This window comes from Semicossyphus pulcher, unplaced genomic scaffold, assembly GCF_022749685.1.
Source record: "Semicossyphus pulcher isolate SPU_LCO1_2020_fin unplaced genomic scaffold, fSemPul1.0.p SCAF_19, whole genome shotgun sequence".
In the NCBI taxonomy this organism is placed as follows: domain Eukaryota; kingdom Metazoa; phylum Chordata; class Actinopteri; order Labriformes; family Labridae; genus Semicossyphus; species Semicossyphus pulcher.
Window position 1 is genome coordinate 2,913,791 of NW_027211692.1, and position 14,806 is coordinate 2,928,596.

Below are 14,806 nucleotides of genomic sequence, written 5' to 3' on the forward strand. Positions count from 1 at the left end.
AATTAACAGCTCTGCCCCTTCTGCAGCCGTCTCTTTCTTTTTCCTTGTCTTTGGGTCACTTTGTCTGTCTTGCTTTGCTGCCTTTTCCTCTGCACTGAATAGCTTTGACCTCTATGTCTCCCTCCGTCTCTCTTTGGTCTCCATGGGTACTGTCCCTGGTTGCCATGGTGATTCAGCGGGTAGAGTGATGCTGAGTCATGCCGGGGGTCTCTCCTGGCAGGAGATATAGGAGCGAGAGACTTACCAAAGCACAGGATGTAATATAGCTCTCCCCTGTTTTACCAGATTGAGATGAACACCCTCCTGAGTCTGGATTGGAAACAGTTTTTAGTGGGTTTCTCTTGTAGCTTTATTGAATTCAAGCACTATTGAGAGTTAAGATGTCAAAGGGGAGGGATGCTGGAAGAAGCTGTAAACAGACCTAAGGTTATTCTAAAAATAAAACATTTTCCGTACCCATTAGTAACAGTATGGAGCCTGATGTGGACCACCTGTTGACATTTTAAACTGAGCAGGACTTTGCTCTTTCTTTAAAAACTCTGGTGACTAAAAGTAAGGCAAGGTAATGAATGAAACTAAACACTATGTTGATTAAACAGCATCAACTGTTTCATTCATGATTATTTCCAAAAAGAAGAGAACTAAACACCTCCTGAAAAATCTTAATATTACTAATTGTCTGATTTAGGGTGTGAGTAAGATAAAGAGTATTATAAATACAATTTATACTCCTAATTGTATATTCATTCAAGATGCTACCATAAACATCCAGTCAGATTTGCTCCCTAACCAGACAGCTGTTGTTCTGCATGTCGCCCATATGGCTGCTGTTCAGCACCAGATCAGCATCATGATCCTATAAAGATTTACTGTATTTAATCCTGATTAAGATTCAGTTTCTTCCCCAGCACACTGCTGTAACCATTAACCATATGAAGAGGCTTAAATGTGGGCCTGTTACTTTTTGGATTTGTTTGTGTGTGCATGGTACAGGGTATTGCAGACTGGTCTGTGCGTGTGTGTTTGTTTGTGTGTGTGGGTGGGTTGGTGCTAAGGTCATTATCAACGTGATGTGATATACAGCTTTGGTTGAGTTAACCTGAAGGAGTTAGGATCTGGATTGAAAATAAGGACCTTGTATATAGAGATACAAAAAAATAAATACAAATTGAAATGACTCTAAACACCAGTAACATTGTGTTGTTGTGTTTTTCAGTGCGTCAGGTGGCGGTGCTGGGTCTCTTCCTGTCCGTGCTCTTCTCTCTTTACCTGGTCCCTCTGGGAATGTACTCACCCTGCATTAAAGAGGCAGGAACTCTGGGACCCGCCCCAAAACTCATCGGACACAGAGGAGCTCCAATGGTGAGACAAAACTGAACTCTGATAGTTGGATTTATCTCAAGAAAAATTGTTGCTGAAAAAAAAGCAGTTGCTGAAGAAATTGGAAAAATGGTACAAGTACACCATATGAATTAAGGTGCAAGAAAAAAAGAAGAAAAAAGTATGTGTTTTACTGACAGATGTTTCACAATGTTTGACAACTTATTTCTGGTGATTGTGATACATTTGTGTCTCATTGTGTGTGTGTGTGTGCAGCTTGCTCCAGAGAATACTGTGATGTCGTTTGAGAAGGCCTTGGAAGCTGGAGGAGAAGGACTGGAGACTGACGTCACCATCAGGTATTAACTGCTCGCACCTGTGTGTCTATAAGTAGATATATATATGTTGTATATATAATGTCGTGTTTTTCATAGTGTGTTTTTGCTTTTTCTATCTTGATGCATCTGTCATGCATTTTTCCTGCATTAATCTTCTTAAGGTTACAACATTGTTATCACAACGGTGGCCATTGTAGCTTATTCATTCTTCTTTCAGCTGTGGAACTAGATAAGTACAACAGAGCCAAGCATTTCCTTTCTGCTAAAATGATCAGCCAAGTAGCTAGTCAGCAGTGGACTGGTGCTGTGTCTTTGATGCCGATTGTACAGATCAGATGCTAGTGTGCTACCCTTAGAGCTAAGGTGATTACTGCCATGCTAATCCAGTTAGCTTTTAGCCCTCCCATTAGCCCATGGCTTCAGGGTTAGCACACTATCTTGCAGCTTGAAAACAGGGGGATTAATAGCACTGCATGACTCAGCGTTAGCTGGTTATCTTAGTCCCATGCTGGTGACCCCAGTGAGTCTGGTAGATTTGTGTGTGTGTGTGCGCGTCTGTCTTGTGTATCTGTGGTCTGCATGAATGATTGTGGCTACTTGGCAGTTTCTGTGTAAATAAACTGCCAAGGGTTTTGTGAGGCAATCTATTAGTGTTTGTTTATGGGAATGTACATAACTGATAACATCGTGTGATTAACAGAGATGACAGGCTCACTGAGACTGCTTGTGTTTGTGTTCATGAAAGACATGGATGTCTTTATGACAGCCAGACTTAGTTAGATTGCAGGTGTTTTGAACAGAGGAGAGAGCTATAGAGAATTAAAAGCTTATTGGTGGCTTTAATCATCGTCTTCCTCGCCTGTCCTTTCCTTGATTCTTTTCCTCCTCCCTGCCCCCCTCCAGTTTCATTCATATTTCCTTGTCAATACTTATCTCTCATGTCTGTGTACTTTCTTTCCTGCTCCCTCAATTTGTCACTCTTAATATTTTCACCCGTCTCTGTAGTTATGATGGTGTTCCCTTCGTGATGCATGACCAAACTCTGAGAAGAACAACTAACATTGCAGAGGTTTTCCCAAACCGAACTAACTTAGATGCCTCTATGTTCACCTGGGCGGAGCTACAGCAGTTGAATGCTGGTGACTGGTTCCTATCGGTGAGAGTTACACACACATTCTTTGTATTTCTAGACGTTTATTTCTTTTATGAATTGTCAAAATGACTCTTAGTGTTTTTTCCAACATCAGAGGGATCCGTTTGGTACTGTGTCATCCCTGTCTGAGGCAGACTGCTTTCAGGCCCAGAACCAGTCTGTTCCCTCATTGGCCCAATTCCTTGAGGTAGCGGCCCGTAGCAGCAGACTGGTGCTGTTTGACCTGCGCAGGCCACCGTACGGACATCCCTACAGTCACTCATACATTAACACCACTCTGCAGGTGGTGCAGGGCCACATCAACTCTTCACAGGTAACTTTACAAGATGGATATAAAATGTTTTTACTTTACAGTAAGTTGAAAGCTGACATATTGGATTATTAAATGTATTTGTTTTAAATGACTTAGATGTTATTAGTATGAAAATTCTGTTTTACAAAGGCATTCAAAGATTACGTTTTCGACCCAATAAGAATCCTAGTCTATTTCAGCACTTACAGTATAGCAGTAAAATATGCACAATGATAAAAATGTATCTGGCACAACAAAAGAACAAAATGTTTCCAACTTTATTTTTTCGCAAGCTTCTTAATCTGCATACTAAATGTTTATTAGATTGTTTTCAATCATTGATATGTCAACAGAAGTTTCATGGGAGGTTCAGCCTCCTGAAAGTGAGAAAGTAGATGCCTTTCTCTGGTGGAGTAGTTGGAACTACAAAAAAACATCCCTCTTTTATTGTATAGCAATATTACAGAGTGGAGGTTCTCCTTTTACAAAGAATCTTTGGCTGAGTACAGACAAACCTGACAACAGCCAAGTTTTATATTGTCTGCTGCCAGCAAAACATTTTGTACTTTGAAAGCATCCTACAGCCTGGCTAGGATATAAGAAAATGTGATTTTTTTATAAAATGTCAATATCCTGCACATCTGTACAGTTTTTTATTACACCTGTTGTACATATTCTGTATTATACGTATTGCTTTTTATATTTTTATTCTTATTGCCTATTTTCTTTATCTTATTCTATTTTCTTATTTTTATTTTAGTTCTGTGTGAATTGTTCTGCACCAAAATCACCAAATTCCTTGTATGTGCAAACTTGGTAATAAACCCAAATTCTGATTCTGATTTCACTCACCAATATGACTGAAATGTAGGCTGTCCTATGACAAAAGATAAATGTGTGTGCGTAGGTACTGTGGCTGCCCTCTGAGGACCGGGAGCTGGTCCGGGCTGTGGACCCAGAGCTGCAGCAGACCTCTGGAGAAAAGGCGTCAATTCAGGAACTGACAGATGACCACATCACCAGACTGAACCTGCACTACAGCACCATGTCACAACAAAAGATCAGGTATACACACACAAGCACAATACATTTTGGATTTTGTTTATTCATTGAAAAATTAAATAACATTTTAGACAACTAGTGGTAAAACATGTAACCCATGTAACTCTTGTGGGGGCTCATCAAATATTGGTTAAAATCAAAATTGTATTATCACAAATCTTTAGCTTAAAATTGTCAAAAGATATGGCTTTGGTAACTTCAGCACAGTGTTCAGGATTCAAAATCATCTTTCATGAACAGCAGTCACTCTGTGTGTGTGTGTGCGTGTGTGTGTGTGTGTGTGTTCATGTGTGTAGTTATGTAACTCTAGATACAGATGGCCACCACATCCTCAGTGACTCCATCTCATTGCTTGTAGAACAGCCAAAGGGAAATGAGAGGAGGAAGAAGGAGGCTGAGAGAGGGATTCAAAGGGCAAATAGGTGAAAAGTTCATGACAGGAGTGAGGAGAAAGAAGGAGAGACAGGAGAAAGGAAAGGAGCACTGGACTAGAAAGAAATGAGAAGAAGCAGTGGAGGATGTAAAGACCATTGTCTAAATGAGAGGAGGTGGTTAAACAGCGAGGAGGGTAAGAGAGGCTGATAAGTAGTACAAGAGGAACGAGTGGGCGAAGCTGTGGGAGAACAATCTGGATAGAGAAGGGCTACAAAGATGGTTGAGTGACTCACACTGACAGTTTTAAACACAACGCACACACTTGTCTGAAATAGTTTCCCCTTGTTGTTGTTGATTCATCTTTACTGTAACATCATCAAAACTGTAAAATATCAGCTTTGACGGTATTTTGTTTGTCATCAGCTGGAGATGCATGGTTGGATGAATCATAATGTTACATTGTGAGCTAACATTCATTTGTGAGTCATTCCAGAGTTATGTGCGATAGACTTTGTAAGCACGAGGCATGTGTGTATTATATAACTAGAGCATTATGTTGAAGGGATGTGGTCATACTTTAAATAGTAATATTTTCATAGTGCGACTGCACAGTGATTTAACGATGACAATGATGTCTGTCACTGATGTTTTACTGAAGTTTTTCGCAAAATGTTACACACTAATATTGGATCATTGCATCCCTCATTAAAATCAAATTGACCTGGTTTATTGATTTTATTCCAAAACAGAGTTTGCTTGTTTCTGTTGCACACTGCTTCAACCTTAAAAATGTCTGTGTTATCTACTTGTGAAAAAGCATGAAGCTGGTCGTCATGGCTTAAAAGTTGAACAAGATGAAAGTACACAATGTGAACAGGCTGTTTTGACCTGGCCCTCAGTGAGAGGTCAAAATAATAACCCGATTATACAACTCCTTCGGATAATACAACTCTAGGTTGTGTAACTTGCCAAAGAATAATTTCCTCTCAGGTCTGACCTCAGCAGATGATCATTAGACTTTCAAAGGATGCTTTCATCTCAACAAACAGGCAGGGATACAGTGCGTGCGTGCGTGCGTGCGTGCGTGCGTGCGTGCGCGCACTGTGAGAAATCAAACTACTCTTCCTCCTCCCCTCTCTCGATCCTTATCTAATCCAACCCTCCGTCTCTTCCTGTCTTTTCCTCCTCTCAGTGACTGCCCTTTTTTTTCTCCTTCTTGCAACCACATACTTCATCTTTCCTGTCTTTCTTGCACCTTCTACCCCTCTCTTCCAAAATATTCATCCTTCAAGTTCCCTCTTTCTCACAAGTCTAATCAAATAAGATAAGCTTTACTGGCTTGAATATTGATGTTACATTATTGCTGGTCGTAAATGACATATTCCAGTTCAGAGGGAAACAAATAAAAAAACAAATACCTTAAAGATTACAATCCATCCATCCATCCATCCATCCATTATCTTCCGCTTATCCGGGCCGGGTCGCGGTGGCAGCCTACTCGGTAAGGTGACCCAGGCGTCCCTCTCCCCAGCAACATTTTCCAGTTCCTCCCGAGGCGTTCCCAGGCCAGCCGGGATATATAATCCCTCCAGCGAGCTCCGGGTCTGCCCCGGGGTCTCCTCCCAGTTGGACGTGCCCGGAAAACCTCCAAAGGGAGGCGCCCAGGAGGCATCCTAACCAGATGCCCTAACCACCTCAACTGGCTCCTTTCGACGCGAAGGAGAAGCGGCTCTACTCCGAGCATCCCCCCGGATCTCCGAGCTCCTGACCCTCTCTCTAAGGCTGAGACCAGACACCCTCCGAACTCATTTTGGCCGCTTGCATCCGCGATCTCATTCTTTCGGTCACTACCCAAAGCTTGAGACCATAGGTGAGGGTTGGAACGTAGATCGACTGGTAAACAGAAAGCTTTGGCTTCATGCTCAGCTCCCTCTTCACCACCACGGTCGGGTACAACGCCTGCATTACTGCTGATGCTGCACCGATCCACCTGTCAATCTCACGTTCCATTTTACCCTCACTCGTGAACAAGACCCCGAGATACTTGAACTCCTACGCATGAGGCAAAGACTCACTCCCCACCAGGAGGGGGCAATCCACCGGTTTCCGGCAGAGAACCAGAATACAATATATGATAGCTTTCTGGCAAAAGACTTCCTGTTGGTAAATTAATATATTTTGTTTTCTGTGTCCAATGAAGCTTGTGTTTCAATTTATACGGTTAGGTACTTCAGTAGGTATGCTTTTTATGTGAGCGAACAAGGTTTTGAGTCACCAAGTGTCAGGGACAGGTTTCTGAGTTGATTCTGTAATGTGTTCTGTCCTGGGTGATGATGACATTATTTTTTCCCATCTCCTCCTCTCTCTCCAGTAAGTACCGGTCAGTGAACATCAGTACCAACCTGTATGTGATCAGCCAGCCGTGGCTCTACACTCTGGCCTGGTGTGCAGGAGCTCAATCTGTAACCACCAACTCCATCCACATCCTGTCTAACATCAAACAGCCGCTATTCCTCATGGTGAGCAGATTTATCTCTTCAACTCTCTTATCAAATACTTTGACCACAATTGGCAAGTAACTGAATGTCATAAAAGCTGATGTCCCACTCGATTTGAGGATATGTTTCTGTTGTACTTGCTGCCAGCCTTGGACCAAAAGGCATGAATCTTATTTAAAGGATTTTCGTCACACTTAGGAGTCAGGGTTTCTGTATAAAAAAAGTTCCACGTGTCCTAGAAGCTTTCAATGTTATGGAAAAATGAGTGAAATTATGATCAAATATTATCTGCATTTATTTAGCTTAAAAACAATTGATAGGCAGGCTATATCAATGGTGTAGAATTGTGTCCCTGCAATAGCTGTGGAGTGCTATCATCACAGCGCTGGCATCTCGTGCGCTTGTGGCATCGATTAGAGGGACTGTGGCTGGTGCTGCTGACGCGTCCTCGTCGGCAATTCCTTTGCCAAAAGGACCAATAATGGTTCGGGTGGCTGGTTTAGCATATTCCTGAAGCACTGAGTGAGGGGACGGAGTTATAATGAATCAGTAACATTTTTTTCATTGAACATATATTATTTTCAGCGGACATTATTACCTGGGGATTTTAATATGTCAGACTTCAACAGATTTTACCAGTAAAAAAATGGCAATTGCTGGATAACGACAACCCTATTAGGAGTTAATTTTAGGATGTCTGAGTACATTTTGTGATTACAGTTGTACCTTTATATTTTAGTGCTCTTCTGCACTGTGCCTCTCACTGAGTGGGCAGGTAGGCGGCTCTATCAGTCTGAAAATCGCTTCAGCAGGTATTGTGGGTGTTTGAAGAGTGAGCCTGTGACCTTTTTGTTACATAAACCTTCTCTTTCACCGCCTACATGTCTGCGTAAACTCAGTTTGATTACATTTTTAATATGAGTGCTCAAGTCAAAGCCAAATACTTTGTGGCGATTGAATTAAATAACAATATTCATGTTCACACTCTGGCTCAGTCCCAACAATCAGAGGAGTTTTTATTTCAGCAAATGTAATGAACCATTTTCTCTCTCTGTCTCTCTCCAGACTCCAGAGGAATATACCTTAATGTGGATTCTGACTGACGCTGTGTCTGCCTTCCTCATTATTGCAGTTTTCATATTCCACTGGTGCGTTGACACACACACACACACACACACACACACACACAAACACACACACACACACACACACAGTGCTCTCATAATTATCTTCCCCTTGTAATTGTAACGTCTGGTGTTAGGGTGGAGAACCTGTGAACGGCTGAGTCATCCTGGCTGCTAATTGGGTTTTAAAAATGTAATCTGAGATTTCACTGTGGCCATCTGATGTGAGGAGAGTGAAGATGAATGTGTTTTTGATCAATGCGATGATGGAGAAAGTGTTAGATGGTGAGGAAAACGTATTGTGTGACTTTCATGCAAGTGCAACGCTATGAAAGCCTTCCAGGAGAGTATGTCTGAATGTGTGTGCTGTTTTCTCCTTTTTGTAAATGATTATTCTTCCACACCTCTCTGTGATGGCTGACTTTTAACCCCAACAGTTATTTTGGCCAGTTTGAACAACTATAAACAAGAGAGCCCAACTGACATATTTGTTTGCTGAAATTATGGAGCAGTATAGGCCTATTACAGATATATCACTTTTAGCATACATGCTTTCTGATATGTGTCAAACTTATATAATACAGAGAACAATGTGTGGGATAATCTAGATGTTGTAAATGTTGTAAAAAAAAAAATATATATATATCCCCAGCAGAACTCACTCTGAAGCCATAGTTTAAAAAACACTCAGCACTCTCTGCAGCAAATGTTGCACATGTAGCAGAGTAACACAGCTAAGCAGATGATATTTGCCTCTAGAATTGATTAACTATGTACAATTATGTTATATTCTCTTATAAACTCCAGCTTACCATTGTATTGTATGGGCTGCCATATTACCAGTTGTTGAACATAACCTGCACATTAGACCGTGGATATGAAAAGTGAGTGTCTCTTAGCCTCAAAGGGCTGTAGATTTTGCTCACATGGCCTCCTCTGTGGTTTTATTTTTTACATTAGTTGTTGTTTTCACATCATCACTTTTATCATCAGTTCCTCTGTTATCCTTTTTATACCAGGACTTTAGTCAACACTGACCTGGACCCTCTGACACAAAAATACATAGACCCATACTCACACACATCACACACGTCCTCATGCATGTTCAGTTTACACATCAAAGCAGTTACAGCGTTACATGGAGCAGTCTCAAAGCACATATGGTAAACAGAATCACAAAAACACACCTGGTTCTCTCTGCTGTTCTGATCTCTCTCTCTCTCTCTTTCTCTCTCTTCTTTGTGTGTGTGTGTATGTGTGACAGGTGGAGAGAGAGAGGCCTGCCCTTCTGGTCCGGCAGCCGTCAGACTCACGAGAACGGACCGTACAGCAAGTTCAGGACGGGTATGAGAACATTTTTTTCTCTTCTTGCTTTGTTGATATTTCTGTTTCTACATCGTTTTATTGTGAGTGAATCAAACACCTGCTCTCTACCCTGGCATATATCGCTGTGTTTACTGTGAGCTGGGCTCTTTCTCTTCTCTTCTCATTGAAAGACAAAAGTTAAAGCTTTTGTCACTAATTAGAAATCCTCCCATAATGTCAACACACTTTGCCTTTGTTTTTGTCACAAAAATGACCTTTTTAAGATTTTTGTTAACTTTCCACAACAACAGAAAAATTACCAGATAAAAAAAGGTGAATCTTAACAAATGTGCTTTGATATATAGATATACATAGATATATTTTATAGTTCAGAACAGAATACCGATCACACAGATATGTCTTTTATATTGCTCAAAGCTAACAATCATATTTCCTAAATTATGTAAATTTAAATTTGGCTTTGCTCAAGCTGCTCCTGAACCACCACCAGTGGCATTAGTTTATGATTATCGTTTTTACACGCAGTGATGTCCTGCTGTCTGTGTCGGCATGTCTGCATGTCTGCATGTCCATTTGTCTGTCTGTGTTTGTCAGACTCTGCAGAGGTGATCTGTGTTTGCTGGAGCCCCCTCCAATCTGAACCCCATGCCGGAGGCTTCGTCTATCTCCCCTCTGTCTTGGACCCATGACACCCTGCATGTCCGCCCTTCAGAAACCTTGTAGGAACCCTCAGCCCTGTTTGTACACCCTTCCATGGTTTCCTGTAGAAAACCTGCACAACCCTCGATGAAGCACATAGAAAGATATCTGTGTGATTTATAATTACTTCAGTTGGCAAACCATGAAAAACAAATACTGAAATCGTACAAACATTTAGGGAGTCATGTACTGTTGCATAAAACACGCCCTAAAGTCACTGTGGATTATTTCATTAGTAGGAATAAAAGCGTAAGTCTGGAGATGAACAAGTAAAAATTCAAATTATCCACAAACAGCTGAAACCTGCCGTTGAAATGTATTTAGCTCAACACTTTATCAGGTGTACTTGACATATAAACATCTTATCTGAGTGCTTAAAGAGCTTCAAGAGGTGCGGAAATTTGTGTATTTAGGACATTAAAATCTATTTTGTCTTCCTCTACATATGCATTACAATGCATATGTGGCCCACTCCCATGTATGTACCAAAACATTGATGTAAAGCAGAAATCAGTGTTAAAAATCAGCTAACAGCATTACAGCTACAGCTCACCTTAATTCATTGATGGCATAAACATGAGAATGTGTATAGTGACGCCTAGTGGTAGAGCTGGTGACATTACAAGTTGACAGATTTAGAAATGATTGTTTTTTTATATTAAAATTTAATGAGTTAAACAGACAATACAGTTACCTTCAGGCACTCAAGGGGAGCCTTGTATATCGGCTTATGTTCTTCAAAAGCTATGCGACTGAGTAAAGCAATAGCCAAAAATCGTTAGACCAGTTACACCAGAAATGAAAGACCCCACTGGCTGTAAAAAGTATTTGCTTGTTAACACAACAAAACTACATGTAAACAACGAAACATGTCAATGTCTTTTTTTGTGCAGATAGCGTTCGATTAATAATTTCTTTCTACATTGTCAGTGTTCTTGTATCAATAACCAAATTCAGCGGTTTGAACGATGCATGGCAGTTTAACACTGGTTATATGAGTCTTTCCTTTTAGTGCTAACATTACCTGTGCTTGCCTACCTGCCTGGATGTACTGAACCAATTTCCCTCCCACCCACTCTTATTTTTTTATGCACCCTTGCCTCAAGCCCTTTCTCCTTGAGAATGTCCTCTGTACCAGCCACATTGTCCTTTAGATGTGACGGAATTAACTCTAAACTGTTTGACCTTTGCAGAGCTGAGTGACGTGTGGTCCATTTCCAGTGTCCAAGTCCGGCCTGACCTACGGAGCGCACCCAGTTCACCAAGCACCCCACACCTGCCCACAATCACAGAGGAATGAATTGGAGAGAGACAGAGTGACAGAGGGAAAAAGAGAGAGACAGAGTGACAGAAAGGTACAGATAATGAAAGATTAAGTTTTTTCAGGGAGAGGGAGAGAGAGGGTTAAAGCACCTGAAGATGTGGTTTTAAATCTCAAGTATTTTCCAATAACTTTAAATATTCTTAACGAAATAAGCCACAATGCAATTTGATTAAAAACATTCTTATTAAATATTTATTGAGTTTAAACTGAAAAACTACAAAACTACAACATAAAAAAGGTTAATAGAAACCCAGAATTGCAGAACTTACCTTATGTGAAATAAACAAAATTGTTCTATCTTTGGCAGAAAGTTATATTCATGTAGGGCTGCTTCACTCAAAGTAAGAAGCAGAATGAAAAATTGTGTTTTAAGTAACGCACAAAAAATTTGAGTCTTCAAATAAGAAAAAGGAGCTGACTTTGGGAGAGTGACCTGCACAGAACTAAAGAAGTTGTTCAGGTAAAGTTAGGGACAGCTAACTCTTCTTTCCCAACTCCCTCTCTCATCCTCTCTCAGTCTGTGGGCCGACTGCCTGCAGGAACTGAACTGCTGAGACAAACTTGATCCACTGATCTGCCAACAGGGACGGAGCAAAGAAATATTCACTACTCTGACAAGACTCTGTGGACAGCAGCACCAGTCTTCATTTCCATCTGTAATCTAATAGATGCCATTAAAAAACTTGGGCAGCGGGGACAGTTAAACACCTGACCACAGGTTGACATGCTTGAAAACATTTTCATCTCGTGTCATTCAAACTTCACCAGCTGAAATGTTAGTGAAACTAAACCTCACCAAAAAAAGCAGAAAACGATGAATATATACTGCTGTAGAAGTTTATGAGTCGCTTTCAATCTTTCTGTCTCGTGTTTCCTGTTGATTAAAACCAAATGAGTCAAATGCAGAGCAGCAGAGCGGAGGTGAACTTGGAGCCAGAGACATGTGGACTATGATAAAATGGACTCTGTGGAAGCTTTTCATTTTCAGGCTGTACATATATCAGGAGCATCAAACCAAACCTTAAACCATGTCTTATATTTTAATCTGTGTCTGTGAGCTGTTGGACTGACAGAATGAATGTAAAACTGAGGATTGAGAGGGGGTATTGTTGGTTATTTATGTTTTGTACTAAAGTGAATGTACTATAAGCTGGGCCGTGTTTCTCAAAAGCATGTAGGGGATGTTTTGGCTGGAAGTCCTTTCAGTTTGGTGAAAGATTTGTGCCAAATGTAGAAATAGCTGCTCTAAATACAGGAAGATGCTTTTGAGAAACTAGACCTCGTGCTCTTTTTATAAGGCGGTGAATACAGCATCTGCTTTTCCTTAATTATGCGCACACAGTACTTTCTGGAAGTTTGACTATACAGTCCATTTGTGCTATGTGACCTAACTTAAACTGCTTCAAGATCTGAAATCCAGAGTGTCCTGTCTCGACTTTTTAGGTGTGAAATCCATGTGATTAGGGGCCTTGATTTTCTGAGGAAGTTTCCCAGTTTGGTGCACAGTGACGGAGATGAAACGGGACATGTTGCAGTAAGTGCCATTAAAAAGGCTTTATTATGTTTAGAATAAGAAACACAAAATGTACAGAAATTTATTTTAAAAATGTAACGATACTTTCTGAAGAATCTCCTTTGTGGCCCTTTGCCCTTGAGTCTCATTGGACTCGTACAGACTGACTGAGTGGGGCTGAAACATTTATGAAGATATGTTTATTTTTTTGTGTCTATTTATTATAAATTAAAAATAAATGAAATAGCGCTTATACGATCTAGAACTAGTTAAGTCAATTCAGTGCAGAACAACATGCAGCCGCAACAAGAAAACTTAATGTACTGTATTGTAATATGAAAAAGTGGTTGGCACTTCAACTGTATCTTTGTGCCTGTTGAGAATAGAGTAGCTCATCTGTTGGGTAGGCTTAGCATTTTAGCTACAGTTATCAATCACTGCACAGCCATATGTATTCTATTGAATATGATGTTTCCCACCGTTAGGATCGTTCATTTTAAGTGAGTGATTCTGGTGACAATGCAGTGCTGTGTTGCTTTTAAAGCCTTGCATGTTTTTTTATTTATCAAAGTTTTCTTTTATAGATTATTTCTTAAATTGAAGCACTACCCAAAATCTGACTTATCATCGACTCGGCTCTTGTAGACTGAAATGGAGAATTTTTAACATCCAAAGAGACTTGTGTATTTCATAAAAAACTGTCCGGTAAAATGGCAGCACTCAAAAGGTAAAAGAAAACATGCTGAAGGTTTGATAGGAGATTTTTGGCATTTTGATTGTAAATGAGATGCTGTGAATCTTTGCTGCCTTATTTTTTTCCAGAATTCAAATTTAAGAATTAAACTACTGCAGCATAATCCCCTTCAAGTTGTCTAATTCCACACGAATTACAGATAAGGCTTAACACATATCATACAAGATGTATTTTGGTTATATCCAAAGACATCCAGTGAAGCTATGGCTGTATAATGTTGTTTTCACATGCAGGCGTCCCTTGCATGCTGCTCTGCACGCTATAAAGATAATGCAAGCAAACCTAAATTACTGCAAGGCAAATTATGCAGCCTGCAGTCAAACCAGTCAGAAGATTTAAAAGAGAAAAACATCAGGCTTATATAAGCCTTCATGCACCATTATGCCAGACTGGTAAACAACATTTCTTGCTGCATGAGAAGATTTTGTTGTTTTTTTAGCAAAACGTAAGAGCAAGGCGTTGCCATTTTCTGACACAGTCGTCATTAATACAAAACACCTGCTTTGCTGTCATGACGCCTGCAGGAGTGTGCTGGAGACGTAAATTATTTTTTTACAATGTAGGTTTGAGGTCATTGCCTGTGAAATAGAATTATTAGATGGAGTTATGAGCTATAAGCTTTTTATGATCCTGACAATGGATACACAATAGAGAGGAGATGCCCACTGTAAGAGACAAAGAATTGGATCTCTATTGGACTATGGGAAGTGCAGTACTTGTTGCTGAGAAAAAACACATATGATTTAATGGAAAAATGTTATAATATGGTTCAATAGTCCAGACGCCATTATTCCAAGTAGTTAAATCTTTGTAGCATTTTACATCTTGTGCTTTACTGAACTGCTGTTTTTATTTTTTGTTATTTTGTAGAAGCATTCACAATTTTTTGTTCATTTTTTACTGTAATTTTTCTGACTGTACATGCTACTGTCATCTGGTATTAAAACATTAGAAAAACAGTCTGTGATGGTTTTCTACGACTGAAGTTGACAGACATTCTGAAAGCTTACCGTGCTTTCTACTTGAAA

The 14,806-nt window shown here is 40.2% G+C and overlaps 1 protein-coding gene across 1 annotated transcript in view; it reads left to right on the plus strand.

Moving 5' to 3' along the window:
- Positions 1-14,737, plus strand: part of gdpd4a (glycerophosphodiester phosphodiesterase domain containing 4a) — a 29,822-nt gene extending 15,085 nt beyond the window's left edge. Inside the window, exons 9-17 of the mRNA XM_069668969.1 lie at positions 1,217-1,362; positions 1,597-1,679; positions 2,664-2,814; positions 2,906-3,124; positions 4,011-4,168; positions 6,912-7,059; positions 8,104-8,186; positions 9,427-9,506; positions 11,381-14,737. Of these exons, the coding sequence (XP_069525070.1) occupies positions 1,217-1,362; positions 1,597-1,679; positions 2,664-2,814; positions 2,906-3,124; positions 4,011-4,168; positions 6,912-7,059; positions 8,104-8,186; positions 9,427-9,506; positions 11,381-11,487 (1,175 nt within the window). The 3' untranslated portion in view covers positions 11,488-14,737. The remainder of the gene's footprint in view (positions 1-1,216; positions 1,363-1,596; positions 1,680-2,663; positions 2,815-2,905; positions 3,125-4,010; positions 4,169-6,911; positions 7,060-8,103; positions 8,187-9,426; positions 9,507-11,380) is intronic.
- Positions 14,738-14,806: the final 69 nt, after the last annotated feature.